The 25966-nt window shown below is 43.9% G+C and overlaps 2 protein-coding genes across 5 annotated transcripts in view; both read left to right on the plus strand.

Moving 5' to 3' along the window:
* LOC124055557 overlaps positions 1–15446 on the plus strand; it is a 62547-nt gene extending 47101 nt beyond the window's left edge. Inside the window, exons 1-5 of one of the 3 annotated variants that reach the window (XM_046382453.1) lie at positions 12604–12763; positions 12985–13247; positions 13984–14250; positions 14339–14479; positions 14576–15446. In XM_046382453.1, the coding sequence (XP_046238409.1) occupies positions 12992–13247; positions 13984–14250; positions 14339–14479; positions 14576–14736 (825 nt within the window). In that variant the 5' untranslated portion in view covers positions 12604–12763; positions 12985–12991 and the 3' untranslated portion in view covers positions 14737–15446. Of the gene's footprint in view, positions 1–12603; positions 12764–12984; positions 13248–13983; positions 14251–14338; positions 14480–14575 lie in introns of those variants that run through there. The other 2 variants (XM_046382455.1, XM_046382454.1) reach the window with 2 other exon arrangements.
* A 72-nt stretch (positions 15447–15518) lies between these two features.
* On the plus strand, positions 15519–25491 carry gart (phosphoribosylglycinamide formyltransferase). 2 transcript variants are annotated; one of them, XM_046382450.1, is made up of 23 exons: positions 15519–15625; positions 15803–15899; positions 17374–17523; positions 17834–17929; positions 18009–18183; positions 18788–18899; positions 19272–19340; positions 19441–19566; positions 19659–19746; positions 19851–19936; positions 20017–20185; positions 20842–21073; positions 21426–21520; positions 21714–21823; positions 22212–22410; positions 22551–22802; positions 23306–23458; positions 23716–23919; positions 24009–24167; positions 24312–24442; positions 24837–24978; positions 25067–25182; positions 25267–25491. In XM_046382450.1, the coding sequence occupies exons 3-23, from the start codon at positions 17379–17381 to the stop codon at positions 25462–25464; spliced, it is 3057 nt and encodes a 1018-aa protein (XP_046238406.1). In that variant the 5' UTR covers positions 15519–15625; positions 15803–15899; positions 17374–17378; the 3' UTR covers positions 25465–25491. The 2 variants fall into 2 exon arrangements, with proteins under 2 accessions (XP_046238406.1, XP_046238407.1); XM_046382451.1 differs by lacking the exons at positions 23716–23919; positions 24009–24167; positions 24312–24442; ... (1 more) ...; positions 25067–25182; positions 25267–25491 and having other exon boundaries at positions 15553–15899; positions 22551–22825; positions 23306–23452.
* The last annotated feature ends 475 nt before the right edge of the window (positions 25492–25966 follow it).

Below are 25966 nucleotides of genomic sequence, written 5' to 3' on the forward strand. Positions count from 1 at the left end.
GATGAGCAAATCTGCCCACGTTTGATAGGATAGTTGATTGTGACCAGCAGTGGAAAGTAATTCCATGTACTCTCTTTACTTTAATGAAGTGCTTGTTTCATGCACTTCATGCTACTTCATGCTACTTCCACATAAGTACATTTTTGATGCAGTATTGTACTCAACTAGTTTTGGAAAAGTAAAAAAAAAAAAAAAATCCTGTTCTAAGTCGGATCTTTCATTTCATCTTGTAATCTGTTTCTTTTTATTATACTTTACAGAGTATCACTGCAATGGATATGGATTGGATGCTCATATTAAAAGTGTGAACTCTGATGCTAGTTATCAGTGTTAGCTCTCCAAATAAATGTAAGCACACATTGTAAAGATAACAGGGAAGCATGGTTGTTTACCTCATGTAGCAACATAAGACTTGCATTTGGTAATTTTCCAGTTGTGAAGTCCTTTTTCTGGGTGTTAAAAAGATTATGAAACACCAAACCGGTGTTCTGGCATCTGTTCACGGTAACCTGTTGCTCAAAATGAGTTTCCCCAATCATGTTTCACTGTCAACCCCGTGTGTTGTGTTCACGCAGGATTGTTTTTGGTCTGAATGTAACTCAGTTTTCAATCTCAGCTGCACTGTGTGTACATCGTTAGGTGCTCAGTCATCCATCATGGGCATAATTCTTAGGGCAGGAAACATAGGCAGTCACAAGATCAGACCATAAACAAACCCTTGAGTGAGCCAAACTTATTTGGAAGAGCAAATAAAGGTAGTTTTACTTTCAATTAATGTGTTTCAGATCATCTGAATTAACTGTTGGCTTGTCTGACTGCTCGTGTTTCCTGCCATCTGCTTTCATTGTAGTGATGTCGCATTCCCAGATCTCAGCACTCGCTTTTCTAAAAAAATGGAAATGATGGCCAAAGGTATGAAAATAGACCGATCCCTCTACTTTGAGAAGAATAATTTAGCACCTGTTCCAGCCTGGATCATCATTAATGATGCCATGTTGTCTTCATGCTTGAGAACTTAACTTTCCTGCTCGTACTTTGGGGCTTAAAACCGGCACTCACCGAAATGATCAGAGAGTCCCTGTCTTTGGATATTCTGGTGGATCATTTGTCTGAGCCACCTCGTCAAAACCGAGTCACTCTGACACATCGTCTTACCCAGCATTCCTCTCTCTATCAACCGCAAAATAAAACATGTAAATGTAATACAACAGTGGCCACCTTACCTGTCTGTGTTGATTGTTTAGAAGCCCAGTGATGCAATAATTAGATCGAGATAGAGGCCAACAAAGTAACAGGTTATTAATGAGGCTTGAAGTCAAGAGTGTTTTTAAATGTCCATGGGTGGGTAGTCCAGCAGGCTGATCCCCCACCTCCTCCTGCACCACAGTAATGAGACCAAGTGAGTAGAAAGGGAGGCAGCAGGGAAGCTTTCACTGAGCCAGAGATCTCTGCATCGCCCTGAGAGGGCTCACTCTTCTGATGCTTATTAATCCAGAGAATGAAATGCGGTTAACAGCACTGAGCGCTTCGGAAACAGCCGTCAGCGGGGTGGTGTGATTTTTATCACCGATTATTATCTGTGGACAGATGAGACCTCTTGGGTTTTTGAGTTTTTCAGATATTGTTGTAGACTGTTTCCCCCAGTTGTAGAAACAACTGATCAATCAAAGCTTTGTAGGCGCACATGGCACAAATTGTGACAGAAAAACAGCAACAAGCAGCATGTCGGGGCAACAACAAATTCACTATAGCAATAAGAAGTCCAGAGCCACTGAGAGTAGAGCGTTGAGGACGTTGACGTTCAGCGAGTCACGTCAAAAACAAACACTTTGGCAATACATATCAACTTTGTACTTCTGCATGAAAATAATCTCCAGAAACAAAATATTGACGATTTTGGGTGTAGTTTGTTAAATGTGTCACCATCACGTTACCTTTTAATGTGCTTCTCATTCACCTGAGGAATTTTCTCTGTTAATGGTCAAGTCAGGGTTTTTGTGTGGAGTTCATAGACTCTCAGAGTGTCAGTGTATGTTTCGTGCTTTATTCTTACGCTCTAATGCTTCTTGGTTTTTTGTTTATATTTCTTAATGCATGACATTAAGCAAAATTCGATCATTCAGCTGTGCTGCTAACACTGCGCAAATTATTGCTTCAGCAATTTGCCTTTCAGCCCTCTTTGATTTTTATCTGTAAGACACAAATTAAGGGCTTTAATTTCATGATTCATACTTATCTCTTTTGGGCGTAATCTGTTGGTAGAGCATGGGGCATGTTGAAAAGGGAACCTGAGTTGTTTTCCCGTTGTTTCTTACTTGGATATTTATCTTTAACATTGCTACAATCAATATGCAATATGTTTGCTGTTTTGGTTCAGTCTCAGTCTCACCGCTCTCATGAATGTTGGTTTCTGATGAAGCTGGTTTCAGTAGAAAAGTTCTTAAGTGCAGAGCTGGAATTTCATTCTGTTGGGCTGGTTTAAGTGAAGTTTGAGCTTCTGTTTGTAGAGCTTTTTGGTCATTGTTGTACATGCATTGCAGAGAAGATTTTTCCAGGTATCTAAGAAGTGTGGCACCAGACAAAATCAGAGCAAAGCAAAGCCAGCATTTGTTCAAAGAAATAATGAAGTGGTTAATTACTTAGAAACTGACCCTCTTTTGGAAGAGACGTTGGAAGATTGGTGATAAAACCTTTGAAACCCTGTATGAAGTCATTAAACATTAATTATGGATCCTGTTATCCTCATGAACATAGAGGTGGTTCGGCAACCAAGACAGAATATGTTTCATGCTAGAAAATGTTCAAGGGCCATTCAGAAGTCTTTCATAGGCTGCAAGCGGCCCCTGAGCGGCACTGTGAGTACCACTGATCTGTAGTACCGTGTGTGCGCGAGACCATCTGAGTACGTAATTAACTGGAGGAGTTGGCTCTTCTCGCTCGCTGTGGTGGCGAGAGTACAGAACTTTTCTTCAGTGCATGTTTGCATAGTGATAAGGAATACTTTATTGAAGGTGCGATATGGCCTCCCCCACAGAGGATGGAGGTAGTCTCTGCTTAAATCAGAATCACACATAACGAATGCAGGGCAGCGCGTTGACAGCTCTACAGGCGAGATTGCTTACGCTCCCCTCAGTGTCTGTACTCATCCAGGAACACATAAGTGAAATAGGGGTCATCGCGCCGCTGTGTAGTCCCACAAAGTTTCCTGTGTGGGTATGTGTGTGAGTGGGCATAAGTGTGTGAAGGATGGCGAGGCAGCAAATCTCTGAGCAGATCCTTTGGCGTCTATTTATATATTCTTTTGGAAATCCTGGAGCTCCTCTCACTCTTCCGCTTGCGTAGTGAATACAAGTTTGAAATGTAGCACCTCTACAATCCTGCACACTTTGCTGCTGCTGCAGTGCTGTTTTTATGGACAACAACAACAACAGCTAGCCATCATGGCCAGCAATGCACACATGGGTCCTGTAGCAACTTGATAAAAGGTACTGTTGAGAAACACTGCAACAAAACAGACAGTGTTATTCATTACCTGAATGATGCTACAGGACCTTGGTATAGTAGCCAGGAAATATGAGGGCCCATGTTTCTGCCCCATTGGCTAAGAGGAACATTGCCCCGCAGTCTCACGATTAGTTCGCTGGCCTCCCCACACCCGCAAGCTGTGATTCTCCCGTACGGCTGTTTGTCAGGCCCGTGTGAAGTATTGCCCTCCGGTCTCTTGCCGCAGTACTAAAATGCATCACATGGCGAGTTTGTCAGTTGAGGAAATATGAACATATGTGGCGCTTTATGTCTGCTCACTCAGCTGCTGAGTGTTACGACACCTTAAGCCAACCACGCCGAACAAAGGTAGCTTCTTCCAAATCAGGTCGTAGCATTTGCATAGAAATTGGTTCTAGATTAGGCGATGGTCCCTTGAAAATGCTCTCCCACTCGGTTTCTGTGTCACACACACACACAGAAAAATAAACAGAGTCATAAAGAGAGACCATTCCTTTAAGGCCCGATCACTTCAAGACATGGAGCAGTCCTCAAGGAAGCCAGACGGGAGGACATGATGAGAAATAGATCTAAGACGACCCTTCATGTTTACCAAACGGGTGAGTGGCAATGAGAGAGGATTTAACACGCAGGATTTCTCTATACGGCATTCTCTTTTAAGATATCTGTAATTTACATGCCTTTGGTCCTCCAAACTCCGTCCCCACTTGTTTCATATTCATGTGTTGATTATATAAAGATGTACATAGAGTTTATCCGCCTTTAACAGCAAATGTCATTGTCGTTTCTGCCTTCTTGGAGAGCACCCAGAGAAGATTGACTGGGCAGAAGGGTGATAGAGAGCTTTCCTGTGCCGTCAGCAACAAATCCTCCGAAACTCGGTTTGTCATTGCTTCCTAAAAACAACGCATTAGAGTATTTTCTTGGGGAATTATGACAACAATGCCACCATTCATTGTTTAACTCTCTCCATCCACACTGTAGCACAAACGCACCACTCATACTGAGACACAAACTCGAGAAAACTGTCTTCATCTTGTGCGGTGTTTCTGTACAATTGACAGTGCACTGTACTTTATCTCCTTTTGGGTTTTGGTGAGCTGCTCTGAGCCAAAATTCCCAGTCTGTCCTTTTAGAATTTCCTCTCGGCGGCTTCTTTCTAAGTATAAAGCTGTTTGCATATGGACAGAAATCGAAGCAAATGTCACTATCTTTTGCAGGAGCTTGTGCTTCTGGACAACAACATCGTTATTTAGAGGTCTTGTCACATTATAACAATGTCCCATTCATTAAATGTCTATAAAGATGGATGACATGAGAACTCCCCAAAAGAGCTGAAATGTGTGGATCGCCCCCTGGTGGCTGGCTGGGTTGGAGGTCATAAACTCTTTCCCTTCCAAGTAAATTTTTCCCAGAGATGATTTCTGATCACACTCATATATGTTAAGGTGTTAAATCTTTAAATAAGTTTGGTTTTAATTAGTTATTAGATGCTATAAAAACTGGGTGAAAAGTCATGATTAATAGCTGAGCCCTGCTCCTGATGGGTTCAGGCAGGAATATGGGCAGCTCAACCTCCCAATCACTACTGAACAAACTGCACATGATATCACCAGTGCAAGATAGCAGCACTCAGAACAGTGAGAGGAATTGGAGTCACACTGTCCATCTTTATACACGTCAGTGATCTAATTAATTCCGCCTTTACTTCTGACATACAATGATTATAATTTACAAAGCCACTAAAGCACATAAAAAGGTGGTTTCAGGCTTATGAAGTGCTGTATTGTTACTTGTGAGCTTTGTCCACTGGCCAACATTCCTGGTCAAATTACTCTCTGAAAACCCTCTACTGCTGTCTTTATCTGTTGTTCCCATTGCCAGACTCTCACAACCAGTGCAGATATAACAGGTAACTGGTGTATCAACCTCAATAAATCTTTGTGAAGCCTCCCTGAATTTTTATCTCTTCTTCCTGGATGGTGAAAAGGTGTTTTGGAGGAGCCAGGGTTGGAGGGAAGCTGATAAATGTCAGGGGTTGATAGCTAAACTGCGGGCCGAGCAGCAGGGGTCTGGAGAAGCAGAGCAGCGAAAATGGCATTCTGTTGTGGAGACACTCGGCTATAGTGACAGCTACCACAGCGGACATCATGAGCTAATGCCAGGCTGTTTGATGCAAGTGTCTGGACCTAAAGAGCACCTTTCAGTTACAGCTGCCATATCAGCATGTGAGGGCTGAGCCGCCACGGCAGCTCGGCCATGTCAGAGATGAAGCAGGGCGGCAAGTTAACAGATGGAAAGTTTTCTTCTCGCTTTGTGAATGTCACACGTGTGATTTGGAACGTCGGAATGACTATTTTAGGCTGACATCTCCGGAGAAGAGCTCATCACCTTTACGCTGTGATATATGAGCAGGGATCAGGAATCGTCCCTGTGTCACAGAAACCTGACAAATGTCTGGCAAAGGGAAAAATCAGCCAGCTCGAGCAACTTTATGGAACATTATCTGCCAAGGACAGTTTGTTTTTGCAGTTAGGTGATGATGTATAGCATTTCACAGCGAGCTTAGACGAGCGTTTCTTCTGTCGGGAGCCTAATCCTGATCAGACGTGATAAAAGGCAATGAACTGTTTTTCAAGATTACACAGAAACTCAAAAAGTACAGCTTCATATCAGGTGCATCAGACATTCATTAATGTGACCCAACAGTGCTTTTATCCATGTGCTGTATGTGATACAGAACATAGTGTCTGACAGTCACAAAACACGGCGCAGTGCTTCTCAAAGATGTAATTGAAAGTGGCAGACAATTTGAAATATTCATGAATGAGCCATGTTACAGAGTTTGTGTCAAGCTGTAACAATTCATGTTAAGTGTTTGGACAGTGGGAGGAAACCATGTTTGAATTTTTTATGAATTGGTCATTGAAATTTTAAGCCTTTTATATCCTCAGCTGTGTTATAATCATACCATTTTGTAGACATCCACAAGCTGGACAGGAACGAAGCGCCAGTGAAAAAGACAGTTGTTTTTTTGGCTTTAAATTTTCCTTTGAGTAGACGCAAATGCACAAAATTCAGCTGGGCTAAAGTCTGAAGTTATTATTTATCTTGAGTGATTAAATGTGACTTTTAAGCACGCTGCAAAGTGGCTGACACACAGCATGGTGACTCCAGGTGCTCCATCTCATTGAACACAGTATAATGGGCTCCTAAATAAAAGAACAGAAAGAGAAAGGAAACCTCCTGTTTTCCACTAAAAGAACAATCTGTGCTATAAAGTATTCACACGTAGGAACAGACCATTGATGGGATTTTGAATAAAAAATCAGTTTTTGACATCTGTGCTTGGCAGGTTCAGGATCGTGTCTCAGATCCAGCTATGTTTCCCTCTATAATTTTAATTACCGGAGGATCATGATTTTTGATCATGACTTGTGAATAAGTAGAGCTGCCACTTAAATGTTTCCTGGAGTGTGAAATTATGTGTTTGAGAAAAGACAAAAAAGCGCTGTCCTCGCAGAGACTAAATGTTCTTTTTTATCTATGCGTTGCCATTTGAAATCCAGAGAAGTTTTTACACTGAGGGTACATCTGAACAGGCTGGCTCCTGCCTGCTGTAATTGGCCCACATAAAGGTAACAGTGAGGCATGTTTAACAGCCAGCTGAAGTGAAGAATGTGAAGTACAAATCTCATGGCTTCTTGTGGCTTTGTAAGGACCTTAAATTTTACAGAGTATGGAGAAAAGTCTGCCATGCATGTAGCGCATAATACCAAGCAAGGTTGAGGTGAATTCTGTCCAAAATGGATGCCTTCCAGCTCTCTAAAGAAATTCATCCCCCCCCACTCCTCTGCAAACGAGCCAGGATGTTAACGCTATTGACATTAGCACTGTAGGCGTACTGGGCCGGGGAGGGGACAGCCAAGTGTGTGCTGAAGTCCCTCCGGCAGTATTCAGCGTTTGTCTCTGTGACCCAGAACTACCTCCTGACAAGAGTGCTACCTCATTTCAATGCTAATGTGCTGTTATGGGTATTTTCAAAGCGTTGCTGCTATTTATTATGAATCAGCTTACCTGAGAGGCGCCGGTTAATCCTGTAGATCCCTGCACAGCTGCTGTGCACCAAGAGGTCATGGAGATAGTGTTTAAATAGACTCTGCCTCCATTATTATTCCAATGGGACGACTGCAGGCCTGTTCAGAGCTGACAGATTCACTGTTTTCCCCCTTTTTTTCCTGCACATCGTGTAAGTGGAAGCAAGGTAAAGATGACAGGATTAGCTAAGACTCCGTTTACACATGACAGCAACTCCTCTGATTGTTTCGTCATTTCTCACAAGCGTTTTTATCCCTGCAGCTCGTAGCAGCCAGTCATAACCCGCAGGCTTGTGGGAAACTATGACCAGCAATGACACGAGCGAGTTTTGTGTAGAGGACAGCAAAATAAAATGTATTTGGACTATGGACACTGTGTAATGGGAGAAAAAAACAATCTCGAAGAGCCTCCAGCTGTTCTCTTTAATAGACATTAAGATAGTGGAAAATGTGCATGTCTGTAAACATGCCAGAAACAGAATGGTAAAATATGTTATCTGAGTCATTCTTATAGCAAAATGTCAGAAGTTTTCCACGTTAGTGTTCTCGTCTATTTGCATCTCTTTCATGATCTGTGACAGATTCTTTTCATTTTATTCCATAGCTGCATATGTAGCTGATTGATCTTTAGCTGCAGAAGGACGGTCTTAGCTTTCCTTCTCCAGTGTCACTCATTGTGGAGGAAATCGAATTGGTGTGTGGCTGTTTATTACAACAAGGACACAAGCTTTGTTTGTGAAAAGGCTGCAGGTAGCTCTGATTCTTTCTGACCAATCGATGATCTGCACACACAAAACGTGTTTTAACGCCACCTTTTATGGGCTGCAACCTCAACAGAGGTGTGACGAGAAAAGCTTAGAGCCAGAGGTCGAAATGATGAATCACTTTTCTGTTTCAGATTCAGTTCGGTTTAAATGGCAAGTTACAATATTTTTTCAAATCTCAGCAGTGTTGTTCCAGTCTTCATCTTATCCTTAAGTGGTTGTATCACTATTTAAAAAGCTGTGACACTAAAGTGTCCTCAGTGCCAAACTAGCCCTACATTTGCACTGTTTATAAGGGTATTAGCTCAGCCGCTTTCTGCAGCCGCTCTGCATTATCACTTTACAAAAGCCCTTTCACTCACCAGTGAGCTCCAATGCTAAATGCTACTCAGTTAGCAGCTCTGATGATTGAGTGCACGTAGCTGAGCTTGAGGATTTGGTGTTAAAGATGTGTTTGTAATCAGAGCTGAATGTGTCTTTCTCTGCTCTGAGGCGCAGTGTTGAACCACTGCCAGCTGCTTGATGGGAAGGTTCGGGATTGTTTTAAATGCTGCGTCCAGACCCCTTCCTCCATCCGCCTTGCTTCATGTTTCAGTCCTCTGTTTGTGTTGTGGTGTTTGTCACATTGATTTAGAATGGAACAGAAAACTTTACTGTCATTATACTGCCTGGTGTGCTCACAATTAACTTGCGCGCCATTTATCGAACATTTAACATAAACATACATGAGGCATGGAATAATAGATTAAACAGTAAAGATATGTTGCACTGTTAAGTGAAATACATTCAGCTTGGACAGCTTCCTGTCCAAGTGGGTCTTCCTGAGGACCCTCAGGAGGTTGAGTAGGTGCTGTGCTTTCCTGATGACTGCCGTGGTGTTTGGGGTCCAGCAGCGGTCAGTTGATATGAGGGTGCAGAGGAATTTGAAAGTGTGAACTCTCTCTACACAGATGCTGTTGATGAATGGGGGAGTTGTTGGTTTCCTTAGTCTTCGTTGTGTTCAGTGTCAGGTTTCTTTTTTTTTTTGAACACCTTGTTGTTAGTCTCAGGACCTCATCTCTATAGGCAGCCCCCCCCCCTTAAAAATTAGTCCCACTACGGTTGTGTCATCAGCGAATTTGATGATGGTGTTACGAGGGTGGGCTGGAGAGTCCAGGAGTGGGCTCAGAGCACAGCTTGGGGAGAGCCAGTGCTGAGTGTGTGGGTGGAAGAGAGGTGGGGGCCAAGCCTCACAGTCTGGGATCGACAGGTCAGGAAGTCTTTGACCCAGACATGAGTGGAGTCAGACTTTAATGTGTGTGCTTTCACTTTTGTATGCACAAATATGGTTTATTGTGTTGCATGTATGAGCCCTGGTTTCACCTCATCTGTGCTTGTCTTTTTGGTAACACGCACCATGTTTCAAGCAACCCTCATGCCAACTTTATTCATATCCCTTTTCAGAGAACAGTATTGATATGTGTATTTGTTGACAAGCATGATGACTAAAAGCCTTGCGATCACTTCATGGTAAGAAAACCCCTCCACACGGCTTTCAGCTCATCAGCTCCTCTGCATCTGCAATTGGCAGAAGGTGATGTTGAGGTGAAGTCTGCCTTTGAGAAACTGAGACAGGCTCTCCGTTTTCTATCTTTCATCTCAGACCTTCCCCTCCTACCTCATCTCTTTGTTGACATGCTTCATATCGGCTGCCGGGTCACGTTCGGAGAGCCCAGTCGGGTTTAATCACACTCTGCTTGTAGCGCTTCCAGCTGCTGTAGCTGCGGCAAACCAGGAGAATGTGGAGGTGAGACGAATACCAACGGGGATTGAAGGATTCCTGATTACACGCAGTGAAAACTGATCCTGGATCCTGTTCGGATAAAGTTACTGAGGGGAAGATCAAAGCAAGGCGGTCAAGAGGAAAAATTAGACTGTCTTAATAAACCAAAGCTCTTACAGTCTTTGTTTTTTGTGTGGATAATTTTAGGCTTATATCCCTTTTCCTCCACCAGATGGCATTGGCCTCCTTTTGCTCCTTGTGTTCTTCCAGCAGGAGCCAAATTTGCCTGTTTGTACAATTCATGTCAAAAATAATTGGAGAAAACAGTTGTCCTGTGGGAGTGCTGTTTGGATGATCTGGAGCTAGTAATCTGCTGTGTTTAATTTGTGCTGTGCTCAACTCTACTGGCCCGATTTTCATTTCTTGGGGCTCCATGACTATTTCTCAAGCTTAAATACAAGCAATAAAAACGTACATGAGATCTCACAAGCACAAACTGAAATTGGTGTAAAAATGAAAAACAACAAAATAGAAAATAAATAAATAAATATCCTCATTTCAGCCTCCTCTCAAAGAGCCTTTGCTCCTCAGGAGTGAATTTAGGTTTGCTCCCCTCTGTACATTTCACCCTGATGCCCCCTCCTCGTGTGATACCTGTGCGTGACATAAAGATGGATCCAGCCATCGGCGACACGCTGCACGCCGCTGGCTGTTCCACAAATCAAAATGCCATATATGTGACTCCACTTTCCTGCCGTCTTCCCACACGTACTGCTCTGCTCCTTGCTGCAGTCCGGTGGGGCAACACTGACATCTCTTGGCCCTGTGGAAGACAGCCACAGGACCGCATGAGCATCTTCTGTGTGCCTCTGGAGTCAGTGGAGGAAGTATTCAGGTCCTAAAAGTACCATTATATTAAAAAAAAACACATCATTTCAAGTAATGTAACACAATGGAGTGGTGCTATTGGTGCTTTTCACAACTTTTTGGTGGTAATGAGCTGAACCGGACATCAGAACCGGAGGAGCAAACGATGAATCACTTTGCTGTTTCGAATTCAGTTCAGTTTAAATGCCCACCTGAGCATTTTTTCACATCTCAGCAGTGTTGTGCTCATAATGCTGTGACCTTGAAATGCCAAACTAGGCTTACGTAATCATATGTTTTTCAGTGTAAAATCATAATCTGAGAAGTACAGAGTTACGAGATGAATGTAGTGCAATGACAAGTCCAACCTGTCTGCCTTAAGAGACCCCCACGATTAAGAGGTGTCTTAGTGTGGAATCAGTTTGTTTTATGATTATTTGTAGGAAATGTACTGAAAGTTTGTTAATGTTGTTGTGAATCTGATGATTTGTTTTGTGAACTGTCCTCTTTATTTACTCAAACATTGTAGTTAAGGACAGTTTCACCTTTTGTGTATTTGAGTATTTCCATTTTACGTGACTTTATACTTTTTCTCCACAGCATTTCAGAGGGAAATGTTGTTCTTTTCTCTCCACTGCCTTAACTTTGACTGATTTGTAGTTACTTTACAGATTCAAATATGATCCGCATAATGTATGCTGTATTATTACAGCTTATGATATCCAACAGTAGGCTACATAAAGTAGTTGCTCTTGCTTTTTGTCTACTTTTGGCACTTGAACTTTTAACAGAGTGTTTCTACACTGTGGTTTTGCTGCTTTTACTTAAGTGAAAGATCTCTGAGTACTTCCTGCACTGCTGTCTGAGACTGAATGTTAGCAACAAAATCCACACTGCGTTTTCTCGTAGTCCAGAACTGCGAGCAACATAAATCATTGCTTGTTTGCTGAATAAATAAATTCTGCTTTGTCCTGCATGAGTGTGTGTAATTACGTGGACTGACAGAGAAGACTCATACTGTTTAATAAAAACACATCATATTTATACAAGACTTCCATGTAAAGAAGAAACACGGTGGAGACAAGTTCTGTAACGTCTCAAAGATCCCATGAACAACAGACATAATTAGGATCAAAACACACTGCTGATGTAAAAATGTACATAAATCACATTGCTGAGCCAACTCATGTGTCTCAGCAGTTTGCTCAGAGCGAATTTCCACCTTAATGTTGCTGGATGAAAACAATATAGCTCCACTGTGAATTATTCATGTCTCCGCTTTAATGACACAACTGTGGCCTACCGAAAGTCATTACTTTGCCATTCTTTCCCCCTCGTTAATGATGTTAACACAAAATATCAAGAGAGATGTAATTTGATGTTCACAGTAAGGGACAAAAGACGTAAGATAGAGACACGATTAAACATTAAATATTTTTATCAAGGTTTTGACACCAGTGCCTTTAAAAAAGATACACTTGAAACCAGTCAAGATATGTAGATATAAATGTCTTTCTGTATAAATACTGTTTAATTAATACCACTATGTTTATTTTTCATATAAATGTAGTTTTTTGGTGGTTTTTCACTCCAAAATAGAACTATAATGTGAATGCGTCCAGCAGGGGTCGCTGGTGGTTGCTTTGCCTTTCTGTCCAGCTGGTAAAGAAAGCAGAGAATGAGGAACCACATGCGGTCTGCGCATGTGCACTGCTCCATTGTTGTTGTTCCTGTCAGCTTCTGTCAGTCAGTTTGGTAGAGGGTGAATGGTAAAGACAAATCTGTACCTGTAATTTTAGTTTTCATTCAGTTTAAATCAATAGAGAGACTTCTGGCAGCAGAGGCCTCACTGAGCAGGATTAGTAACATGTTTGCTGCAGTTGAGATTCAGAAATGCAAGTGGAAATTAGTTTTGTTGTAAACAGTTTACTTCCTGTGCTACATTCACAGGTACGTTATGTTGTGTTTGATCCTGTCTTCCCTGGTGAAGCTTTCAGATGGAGGAAGAGTGTGAGCAGGTCTGTGAGGAGGAGGCACGAGCAGATGAAGCCATGCTGTGGTCCATCCGGGAGGCTCTGGAGAGGCAGACCCTGCAGATAGGAGCGTCCGCCTGCGGGGCCACGGCTGTGGTGGATGTGCTGAAGGCGCTCGGCGTGGACGTGGCCCCCGAGGAAGCAGACCGCTGCGTCCAAACACGCCTGAGGAGGAACGAGTCACCGCTGCCGGACTACCTGCTGTCCCGGAGCGAAGCCGGTAAGTGTACTGATGTACAAACACCCGAGCTGAATATGACATGAGTGTTGAGGTTTTTACTCCACTTCTCAAACCATATGTTAGTACAGTTGTGATCATAGAGTGAGGACATTTCAGGCACTGACAGGACAAGATACACTTGACAACAGAAGGTGAACGTAAAGGAAAGAAGAGGATTAGCCTCTGGGAGACTCAGTGTAGCACCATGTTTAAGTAAGGCCTAAAATGTCATTTCTGTGAGCTGTTGAAAGTAAAGCGAGTCTGCCATAGATCAGCTCAGTGTCCTCTGCAAACTGTCCTGTGATATTTCAGGCACAGAAATATGAATACATAAACGATGACTTTGTAGAGGTGCCTATCACAGACAGGATTATGTCCTCACAGATCCTAGCGGGGACTTAGCAGATGAACGAGGCTCTATAATGTCTTGAACTCATAAGTGCAGTTTCCTGCCAGTGCGACAGCTGGATGCACTGCCAACCGGGCAGATTCATAAGAGCCCTCTTGAATTAGACAAAGACTTTTATGTCTCTCGGAGGAGCACACAGTAATTGACTTCTTTTTTTTTTTAGCCGTGTTGCCCAATTTTTCACGTTGACATTTCAGGCGTTTAACTCAAGCTGTCATCTTGCACGCCTCGGTGGAAATAGACACACCTGTAGCCATTTGTCTGCCTATAATAAAGCATTAGCTCCTCTACTGCTGGAGCTGAGACGAGTATTCTGACTTGTTTTAGGTGCGACTCACGCTCAACTCATCCGAGGAGCAGAGGAGGCCAGTCAGGACCACGTAACGGGTCGCTTCTTCCACTTTCACCCTCGGCGGCTGGTCAAACTGGTCCCCTGGCTCGCACGCTGGATCCGAAAGGGTGCCGTTCCCGTGGCGACCATGAACATGCAGCTGGCTGTACCCGAGGGAGAGGAGGTGCCCGACGCCTGGCACCATCAGCTCATATTTGGCGTGGCGCCAAATGCTGTTTTCATGACTAATCCTTTAGATGTAGGTGAGTAATGGTGAGGACAGAATTGTCGTTTTGCAGGAGAACCTCTCGATAAAGACGCGTCATGTTTTGTTTTGTGGTACATTTTCAGTGAGCGAGGCAGAGTTACACCAGAGACTCTGCAGTGAATCTGTGCTGCTGATTCGCCGAGAAGACGTCCTGCAGCGGCTGACAGCAGACACCTGTCTTTCCAGCCTGTCGGACCCGCGGTGGAAAGCCCTGGATGTCGAAGGTGAAGCAGTTCATGATTTGTTTATTTATACTGATTTTTCACCTGCGCTCACTCATGTCCTCAGTGGGGATTTGTTCCCCATTTTCCTTCTGTTAGGTCAGGTGAGGCAGATGCGCCTAGAAGAGAAAGAAGGTGGAGCCAAGTTGATGCACATCACGATCCCCGCAGCGTACAGTTCAGGCATCACAGTCTTCGCACTTCAACAGTCGGAGTTGGGACGGGAACTCCTCAGTGCTCCTGAGCTCCCTTTGTTGTGACCAGACTGACGCTGACCGACTCGGGGCTTGTTTACTGTGATGTAACAATAGACGTGATAAACAGTTCTATCATGCATCATCTATCACTCACTGTGTCCCATGCATTGGAAACAGTGTATTGTGAGTGACTTTCTTGAATAAACTAAGTTTCAAATAATGAGAGGAAGCAACACCAGATTTGTTTTTACGTCTTCTCTTAACTGGAATTAAAATGCAGATCACCATTTCGCCACTTCACACCATCTCCCGGTTAGCTTTAGGATTGACTTTCATAATGCATGGATTTCTTCTGATGTTCTGCAGTCTGAGCTCCTCTGGTTGCTTCTCAGGCCACATTAAGCTCTCAGGGTGGTGGAGTCAGTGCAGCCAGGGTGCCAAGATGATGACACAGTAAAAGAAAAATCCCCATCTGTTTCCCCGCTCACTTTTCACCATATCAGATCCTCTGTTTAAGTAAAAATACATCATTGGAGTACAAAGAGCAAAAATCATTCACTGTGGAGCTGGATGGTTCGTATATTTTTTTGATTCTCCTTATCTCCTTACTTGAGTCAATAATATAAATTTATTTGCATTTGTACCTTATGGTTTATAGTACAAGAAAAACAAAGAATCGATGGCTGCATGTAACAGTTATTAATACTGGTTTGAAAAATGAGTGCACTGGCTCTTATTCTTTTTGTTAATAAATTAGATGTATTTTAAACTAACTTTTCCTCTCGTCTCTTGCGTGAAAACAAGGTGAAGGTGTTATTTTCTGGAACACACGGCACTGGTTTCTGTTAAACTACAATTCCCATGATGCACCGGGTAGCTACACCCCAAGGAAGTCGGGGAAATAACCCCAAACTTTGTCGGTAAAAAAGTTTGGTCAGCGCTTAAAGGTCAGGTGAGGACGTAAATACCGTAAGGACGCTGTAGATAACCGCGGATTTGACCCCACGTTTTTATGTTACGTTGCACTTTTAGCTCGCGGCTAACTCGCGCATCGTGAGTTATTGGAACCACGTGGTGTGCGCGTGGCTTCTTTCTGTGTGTGATAACATAATTTCATATTCCCGGTCAGTGTGCAGTGTGTGAGAGCCGAGGAGACTCTCCTGACCGCCGACCTGAACTGGGCTCCGGCTATTTCCTGCTCCGCTGCATTCACACATCACGCACAGGTGAGCAATACAAAACAAAACAACAATAAGAAAACGCCGTATGCTGCATTTTATTTTATGCGCTAATGATGCTACTCAAAAAAAGTTAATTTCAAGCCGTCATGGATTAAATGTGTCTTAGTATGCTTGTGCAGAAAACCCATTGCGGTTTGTTGTAAGGTATTAATTGAATATCGACGTTTTTTGGGGGGAATTTTGGAGGAAATTGCTTCACCATCCATTTAAACTGCAGGAAAAGTCCACGTAAGGTATATTATAAACACGCAGCCATTTATTGTTATTGAATTGCTTGTATTAACTTACTTGACATCATGTTATAAAGTAAATTTGCAGTTTGTTTGTAATTTCATTTTAGTTACACGATGCGCAAATGCACACAGTGAGATAAGAAAATAAAATGTCAACACCTCAAACAGCACGAGGTGTTTTTTAAAAAAATCCTGCATTGATGGACTCTCAGTTGTCTGACGTGAGTCACATGAGTGGATGATTCAAATAAAGCCAGTGGTTTGACTAATTGTAGAACATGTGGGCCCACTGTGCAACACTGACCCCTTTGTACATTTATCTGTTCCTTAATCACATAAAATCCTTAGGAGTTCAAGTCAGTGGGTTTCAGGTCACTGCAGATTGGGATGGGTCGAACTCTGACACTGATTTGTTTTGACTTTTGGGAGTTTTTACATGCAGGAAACATTGACGCTGGTATATTTTTTAATAAATTAATGAACAAAATGAAATTAAATCAGTCGAGTCGTTCAGGTTTTTGTCGCAGTGATGAGATTAGATTGATCTGAGTGAGTGTGAGGGACTCTGATTTGTGTTGAGTGAATTTACACTGTGACTCTGTTTTACTCGAGATAACAGCTTCAGTGTGGTGTCCTCTCAATTAATTATTGAGAAATGCTTTCACTGGTTGCAAAGGTCATCAGTAAACGAAGCATCTCTAAAATCAGTGTGCTCTGTCCCAGACGTGGGCAAATAATAAATACTCGCTTCACAGATCATTGATTTGCTTCAGACACAAAAATGTGATGCAGTAAATGAAACCCCCAGAGAGACTGAGAGGCTACAGAATAACTGCAAGCCGAGGCGAGTGGCTTTACTGTACATCAAACTGATAATGGTTTTGTTTTTTCATGCAAATCAGCCCGTTTGCAGTTGCTGGTGATTCGGCTTCGCCTGGTGACCACGTCATTTAATTGTTCACTTGTGTTGTTGTTCTAGTTGATTGGATCCATGTTAGTGTGGCATTACAAGATAATAGAAGACCTCGGGCCTCAGAAAAGGTCAGCGCCTCCTCACAGCTTAGGGAGCGCCTTTCGCTATAGGTCAATCTTTGCATGCAATTAAACGCGTGCTTTACGAACAGACGAAGAGTCACAAGTGCTGGATGTTCGAATAACCTTGACAACGCGAATGCTTTTGCTTTTAACATGACAGCTGTGGAACATCGTGTTTTCCCGTCACTCAGGTACGATGGCAGAGAGGGTTCTGGTGGTTGGCGGCGGTGGGCGGGAGCACGCGCTGGCCTGGAAACTGGCCCAGTCGCTGCAGGTTCAGCAAGTCCTGGTGGCCCCGGGAAATGCAGGCACAGCCAGCTGTGGGAAGATCTGCAACTCTGGTACATACAAACACCAAGACTCTTTAGTTTGCTCCATTAAAAACATACAGCCTAAAGTCCTGAAAACTTTACAGAGTTGGCATATTAAATACAACACACACAAAGCCAAGCTGTTGCCCCCGGATTCATGGACCGACAGCCCTTTCTTCACTTTGTTATTTAAAAACAATACATTACATATGTCTTCCTTTACGCTGCAGGTTCTCCCTGCAAAGAGTTCACATCATCCATGACAAATGTGACTCCTTGGTTTACTGATTTATATCACGTGTAAGTGATCCTCTCCCTGGCTGTGTTTCTCTCCATGCAGAGGTATCTGTCAGTAACCACACCATCTTGGCCCAGTTCTGCAAGGATCATCACGTGGGTCTGGTTGTGGTCGGACCTGAGGTGCCGCTGGCCGCAGGTAACAGAGTTCCACCTTCTTAACTCATGTAATTCAATTTTATTTGGTCTCTTTCTGCTAACTTTGTCGTCTCTTCCAGGTATTGTGGACGACCTGACAGCGGCCGGAGTGCCTTGTTTTGGCCCGTCTGCCAAAGCAGCTCAGCTGGAGGCCAGCAAAAGCTTTTCCAAGGCCTTCATGGAGCGTCACGGCATCCCCACAGCCCGTTACGGCTCCTTCACTGACCCCCAGAAGGCCTGCGACTTCATCCGCACGTCAGTACAGTAGACAGGCACAAAGTCTTTGTGTTTGAAGAGAGTATTTGCGAAAAAGTTCCATTCAAGGACACTTCATTATTACTGAAGGATTTAGCAGAGGGAGTTTTATGTTGATGATGGGACAATAACATCATTTTTATCAGTTTTGATTTCAAGCTGTCAGAGTTTTCAGAGCCATTAAACACACTGAAGATGCACCGTAATAGAAAATGAAATCGTCACTGAAGTTTGTTTTCTCAGATGGTTTCATGAGTTAATGATCTAAGATGCGATGATTGCCTTTCGTACGAGAGCGCCCTCGAAAAAGCCACAGAAACCCAGCCGCCATAAACAAAGTTGTAACTTTTACAGATAAAGAAAAAAAACTTGATACACTCAGGGGAAGTCATTTCTTTGGTCATATAAAGCAGCGTGGGCAGACAAACAGCTGCCATATTCTGACAGCTGTCATCCATATGGATCCCAAACAAACAAGATTGTTCACTGCAAATGTGAAATGGGCCCCCAAAAATATGCCTCGTATCGGCCATCTGTTCCAGATGTATTTCCTGTGAAAAGATGTTGATTCTGGCTACATCACTGAGCTTGTTTGGGGTTTTAGGGCCGACTTCCCGGCGCTGGTGGTGAAGGCCAGCGGTCTGGCAGCAGGGAAGGGAGTCATCGTGGCAGGAGACCAGGACGAGGCTTGTCGGGCTGTGATGGACATCATGAAGGTATGACGCTGTCCCACAGTGTGTAGCTAAAAGCTCTCACTCAAATTCAGTCGCATTGAGATCTGGCAGCTGATCGGTTCCAGCGACAACAAAAGCAGGTTAAATGTAGTGCACAGAGAGCGACAGAGCTGAAACTTTGCCCAGCTGATTTGTGGATTCAAACCAACCAATAATCAAATTCTGCAGAGAATTTTATTGTGTAGCCAGCAATCAGTTTGTATAAAACTTGATGTAGATGCTGTTTCTCTCCCCTGTAGCCTCTGACAGTGAAATGCGCTGCAGGACAACATCTGCCTGAGATCCCGTTAGCTTTGTCTAGATTTTTCCAGTTTTCAATGTCTTCATGCTTCAAGGTGAATCTGTGCATTGCAGGATGGAGCCTTTGGCTCTGCAGGGGAAACCGTGGTGGTTGAAGAACTTCTCGAGGGAGAGGAAGTGTCTGTGAGTCAAACTTCTCAAGTGAAATCCACAGCGTTAACTGAAGACATGTATTAGTGCAAAACTGGACAGGATGTTAACCCTCGTCCCCCTCGTCTTGAAGTGTCTGTGTTTCAGCGACGGCTCCTCAGTGTCTCCGATGCCCCCGGCGCAGGATCACAAGCGTCTGCAGGACGGCGACCTGGGCCCGAACACTGGAGGCATGGGGGCCTATTGTCCCACCCCTCAGGTATACACTTCCTCCTTCTATTGTAGTCTTTGCAGGACACTTTGTCCCTTCGCTGCTGCTCGTGACTCTGCTGATCTGTCTGTGCTGCGCAGGTGAGCCAGGAGCTGCTGCAGCAGATCAGAGAGACGGTCCTTCAGAAGACCGTGGACGGGATGAAGGAGGAGGGAACTCCTTATGTGGGCGAGTGCTCTTTTTTCTCACAGCTCCCCTTCATCTGTTCGTTTGCAATGAGTTTCTGGTGTCAGATGAATGAACCTGCGCTTTATTTCTGTTATGTGTTCCAGGCGTGCTGTATGCAGGGCTGATGCTGACCAAGCAGGGGCCGAAAGTCCTTGAGTTCAACTGTCGGTTTGGAGACCCTGAATGTCAGGTGGGTTTCGTCATCTGTGTGCCTGTCACTGGATCCTTCCTTTAAAAACAAACGCTAAATATCCAGTGTGACTCTCTCAGGTGCTGCTGCCACTCCTGAAGAGCGACCTGTACGAAGTGATCTTGAACACCATGAATGGCAAATTGGCCAGCAGCGCCCCCGTGTGGCACCAGGACAGCTCTGCAGTCACTGTGGTCATGGCCAGCGCAGGTTACCCCGGCTCCTACAAGAAGGGAGTGGAGATCACAGGTGCGCATGACAAAAGCTTGTGATTTTTCTTTCATAGGCTTCATCATACTTGCTTAAACATGTCTGCAATTGAACTGAACTAGAATTGTTAACCGTGAATTTAATTTTTATTTGGTGTCTGAGACGTGTCCTCCTGCATTCATCTCAAATTCCCCCCAAACTTCATTCTTTTTGATCTGCTGTTACCTGATGCAAAGCTTTCAGATTTTTTTTGTTTTGTTTTGTTTTTTTAAACTATCACAACAAAAAACAAAAGGACCAAATGTTTTGGAACCGCGTGTTACTAAAAAGTGTTTTTTTCAGTCAAGAGTGAGCCTAGTTTTGGAGTTTTTAACATTACACACAGTGTGATTTCAGTGAAACTTTTTTCACTGATTGTCCTCATAATGAATTAGATAAATTTGTCTCAAAGTCAACATGTTCTGGAATTGAGTATTTTATTTGTATTTAATTTTCTTCAGACCAGTTTTCAGCAGGGTTGTTTTTCTCAGCTTCTACATGAACAAAAATGTATGAATTGTAGGACTGTTACAGCTGTTAGTTGTAATAACCCTTTATAGTCTTACTCACAATGCATTAAATTGTAAAGATCTTGAATTAATCCTTGTTAATGTTCTGTGTTCTTATGTTTATCTTCTGGCTCTGTTGATCCTCAGGCCTGTCCCAGGTTCAGGACTTGGGGCTGCAGGTTTTCCACGCTGGCACCTCTCTGAAGGACAGAGGCGTGGTCTCCAGCGGCGGGCGGGTCCTGACCGTCACCGCAGTCGGGGCGTCCCTGGAGACTGCCCTACGGGCGGCCAATCAGGGCGTGGCGGCCGTCGGCTTTCCGGGTGCGGTGTACCGCCACGACATTGGCCACAGGGCCATCGCCTACCTGAACCAACACAGGTGTGTGTGAAAGTAGAACAAGATGAAATCACAAGAGAACTAAAACACTTAAACATTCCCCTTCTGTTTTGGAATGTGTTTGTACAGCACTTCTATACTGTTTATCATAAACGTCTCTATGAATAAAGAAAAGCCTTTGGATATTCCCTTGTCCTTGTGTTTCTTTAAATTACCAAGAAAATAATACTATTTGCCCCCTGATTTTTTTATTTATTTTTAATGAACCTGCTGTAGTTCATATAACACTTGGCCTCTCTGTTGGCCGCCTGAAGACCAGTTATTACTTGTACAGAACAGGGGGGATTCAGTCACAGCTTCTCAGTTGGCTGGTGTTTCACTGTGTCTCTGACAGAGGCCTGACCTACAAGGACAGCGGAGTGGACATCGCCGCTGGTAACAAACTGGTGGACACCATCAAGCCTCTGGCCAAGGCAACCTCCCGTCCTGGTAACTTAATTCTCTTGTACAAAAATTTTAAGGATGAACCAGAAAGTATGCAGTAGTACATCCAAGTAATGATTACATGCTTGTCTTTAGAAGTACAGTTTTTGGTAATTGTATTTGACATTCAAATTGGAGAGCCTGGATGAAGCAGTAACCAGACTAATGGTGATTGGGATTTCTTTTCTTGCGTTACCAGGCTGCAATGCAGAACTGGGAGGCTTTGCTGGGCTGTTTGACTTGAAGGCAGCAGGTTTTGATGACCCGATCCTGGTATCTGGGACAGATGGAGTGGGGACCAAACTCAAAGTAGGACTTTAAGTCCGTCATCTTGTTTTTTTTTATGCTAGATTTGCCACCATCTGCCAAGAGTCGTAGTGTTGATAGGACCGAAAATATTTTGTTTGTCATCCTGCAAATATGTGGAAAACTGCCAAGTTGTGGAGCTAAAAAGAATCAAATAAGTATAACAAGTATTAAAACTTCGACTCTTGGCTTTGGTAGATACCAGATTGGCCAAAAAGTAAAGTAATTCATGTGCTTATCTGTGAACAGATTCAAAGGCTTCCACTGTGTCATCTTTAAACCACTGAACAGAAAAAAAGAATTTAATTCATTTCAAGTGTGGAACATCCAGGATTATTTCCTAGAAGCTTGTTGTGAGTCTTAAATCTTCACCAGTTTAATTTGTCATCAGATCGCCCAAGCATGTGGCCAGCATGGCGGCCTGGGTCAGGACCTGGTGTCCATGTGTGTGAACGATGTGCTGGCTCAGGGCGCCGAGCCGCTCTTCTTCCTCGACTACTTCTCCTGCGGCCACCTGGACGTGGACGTGGCTGCCGCGGTGGTCGGTGGAATTGCAAAGGCCTGCGAGATGGCTGGCTGCGCTTTGCTGGGTGAGAGCTTAAAGATGAGGATGTATATGCGATATCATCGTCTGTTAATTCATATATTGGTGCATCTGTCGTCCAGAAAAGATCCAATGTGACTTATGATCTTGATGTCATATTCTACACCAATGCCTCTCTCTGTTCAGGTGGTGAGACAGCAGAAATGCCAGGTGTCTACGCTCCTGGAGAGTACGACCTGGCCGGGTTCTGTGTCGGAGCGGTGGAGCGTGGAGCCCTGCTGCCCAGGCTGGAGGACATCACAGAGGGGGACCTGCTAGTCGGAGTCGCCTCCTCTGGGGTCCACAGCAACGGCTTCAGTCTGGTCCGCAAAGTCCTGGAGCGGACCGACCTCAGCTTCAGCTCCCCTGCTCCTTTTGGCAAGTCGGGACAGACTGTTGGTGAGGCACCTTTTGGCGTTAAGGTGAACTGATGTGTGTTCTTAATTCTTCTTTAATTTTCTATTTCTAGTGACATTAGCAGTTTAATGTGAAATGTTATTCAGATTAATTTTCCCCACAGAATCAGTTGGATCATTAGTAGTACAGTATGTTATCAGTGGGAGCTTTTTAGCTCAAAGTTCACATGTAATCATCATGTTGTGCAGACGTTAATGCAGGAAAGTCTCTTGCAAGTTAACGCCAGTCTATGTTTCTCACTAATTGGCATGAGAAATTAATGACTAATGTGAGCCATCATTATACAAGCTAAACAACAGGATGTTCAACATCAGCAATTTTTCTGTCATTTTTTCCTACTTGGCTTTCTTTGGAACATTTTTTCTTTTCTTTTTTTTTGACATTTTACAGATACACAATCGAGAAAATAATTGATAGCTCGAATCAATTGATAATTGATCACAACTAAGGTTGTCTCATGATCCTGTAATGTGACTGCTTTCCAGGGGAGGTTTTGCTGACACCAACGAAGATCTACAGCCGTCTCCTGCTGCCGATACTTCGCAGCGGCGCCGTCAAAGCCTACGCTCACATCACAGGGGGAGGCCTGCTGGAGAACATCCCGCGGGTGCTGCCCCGGGAACTGGCAGTCGAGTTGGGTGAGATGAAAGCGCACAGACACTTCATCTTCAGATGCAGCATCAGCAAATAAATATGTTGTGGTGAGCCTCTAGATGAAGCTTCAGACTGAGAGTCTGCAGTTACATGACCCTTGTTCACACTGAAGCTAATGCAGATATAAACATGAAGAAACAGCATTCTTTTCATGTTCAGCTCAGCTCCCCTCCACTTGTTGTTGTTTGCATATTATAGTCAGGACTCTTTCTCATTCACATTTACACATTGCAAAACTCAGATGCCTCTCGATGGAGCATCCCCCCTGTGTTTTCCTGGCTCCACAAGGAGGGCGGTCTGAGCGAGGAGGAGATGGCCCGGACCTTCAACTGCGGTCTCGGGGCAGTGCTGGTGGTGTCACCATCGGATGCTCAAATGGTCCTGAGCCAACTTCAAGCACATGAAGAGGCCTGGATCGTGGGTTCACTTGCCCACAAGCAGCCTAGTGAGACGCCAACGCTTAAAAAGAATTACAAGATGGCAGGAAGGTTTTTTAGTATTTTTATTTACATGCTTAATGTTTTGTGATTGCAGGGGTGGAACCTGTGGTGGTGCGCAACCTCAAACACAGCCTGCTGAATGCAGGACCCATCTGCACAGGAGAACTGGCTGTTGAACCTAACGGTGGTTGCCACGGTGATGGGAGCACGCCACGCAAGAGGACCAGAGTTGCTGTTCTCATCTCCGGCACAGGTGAGTTCTTAATTGACCTGGCAAGGATGCACATCGGCTCCCCAGGTCAAGAGTTGGTTAAGAGGACCGGTACCTCTCATGTCTGCATAGTGGCCTTCCTGCTCAGGAGTTCATGTCTTTGCTCATGTGGCGTCTCTGTTCCAGGCACCAACCTGCAGGCGCTGATTGAGGAGGCCAAGCGTCCATCCAGCTCTGCAGAGATTGTGGTGGTCATCTCCAACAGACCTGGAGTTCAGGGTCTGAAGAGAGCGTCGCTGGCCGGCATCCAGACACGGGTAAGAAACATTTCCTAAGAGGTGTATAGTAGTACGAGTTACTAGGTAGTACCTAATACGACCAAATACCTCGTGCTACAAGGTAGTAGTTTACGTCATAATGTTATATATATAATGTGTTGTGTGTGTGTGTAGTAATAACTGCATTTCTGTGTTATTACTACGTTAAATAACACAATAATAAATATATAATGTAGTGAAATATGACATGATATAATATCACCGTAGTAATCTTATTGTTAGTATATAACATAGTAATAACTATATGCGTATGGACGATGATCACATCCCCTGAAAGCCAAGTCCAGACCTAACAAACACACAACGTTTTCCGGTTTGAAACGTATTAAACACATAAATATATAAGTGTATTTACGTGTCTTATCCCAACTAGGTAGTGGACCACAAACTTTATGGGAGCCGAGCAGAGTTCGACGGCACTATTGATCGCGTGCTGGAAGAATTTGGGGTGGAGCTGGTGTGTCTCGCAGGATTCATGAGAATCCTCACTGGGACTTTTGTCAAGAAATGGAACGGTGAGAAAATACAGTTTCGACGACATTTAATCCAGATCTAATGTGTCAAACAAGCTCTTAGACATTTGGTGTTTGATTGACTTTACAGGAAAGCTACTGAACATCCACCCATCCCTGCTGCCCTCGTTTAAGGGTGTGAATGCCCAGAAGCAGGCTCTACAGGCTGGGGTGCGGGTGGCCGGATGCACAGTCCACTTTGTAGCAGTAAGTCCAAAACCCCAGTGGAAATGCCAGACAAAGTACCAGTACCTTAGTGAGTCACATAGCCGCTGTTTTCTTTGCATCCAGGAAGAGGTGGATGCGGGAGCCATCATCGTGCAGGAGGCGGTACCTGTGCTGGGCGGCGACACAGAAGAGAGTCTGTCTGACAGAATCAGGCAGGCGGAGCACCGAGCCTTTCCTGCAGCTGTGGAGCTGGTGGCCAGCGGCGCCGTCCGGCTGGGGGAGGACGGCCGCATCGCCTGGAAGTCAGATTCACAGAGTTAATAAACGGAGATGAACCAACACTGAAAAGAGTTTACTTTTTACTGACAGCTGGTTTTCTGATACTGAAGAAACACTAAAGAAACTGCTGAATTGAAAACATTTTCTGTTCTAAGATATTAGCATTCTGCTGCCACCTTTTGTCTGACTGTTTGAGTTTGGGATATTTCTGAATGGAATGTTTAAAGCTTGTAGTAATAGATTTAGTAGTCAAAGCATTTCAGCATCTTAAGAAGCAATACAAAAATTGCATTCCATTAAATTGCACTGAAGATAAACTAATTACTAACTGATTTTGAAATAAAGTCGTCGTGGTCCTGCTTGTAACACTGTCCTGATGATTTTTGAATGTTTATACAGCCCAACTGTTCATTAAACTTGTGTGGATCAATGCAAGCACTTGCTTTTTTGTGACATTTCTCCTTTAAAGAAGTCCATAGCCTCTGCATTTGTTTAGGATAATTCTGCTGTGTTGTTTTGCTCCGGATGTTTTGCACACTCACGT

Source organism: Scatophagus argus, chromosome 24, assembly GCF_020382885.2.
Source record: "Scatophagus argus isolate fScaArg1 chromosome 24, fScaArg1.pri, whole genome shotgun sequence".
Classification (NCBI taxonomy): domain Eukaryota; kingdom Metazoa; phylum Chordata; class Actinopteri; family Scatophagidae; genus Scatophagus; species Scatophagus argus.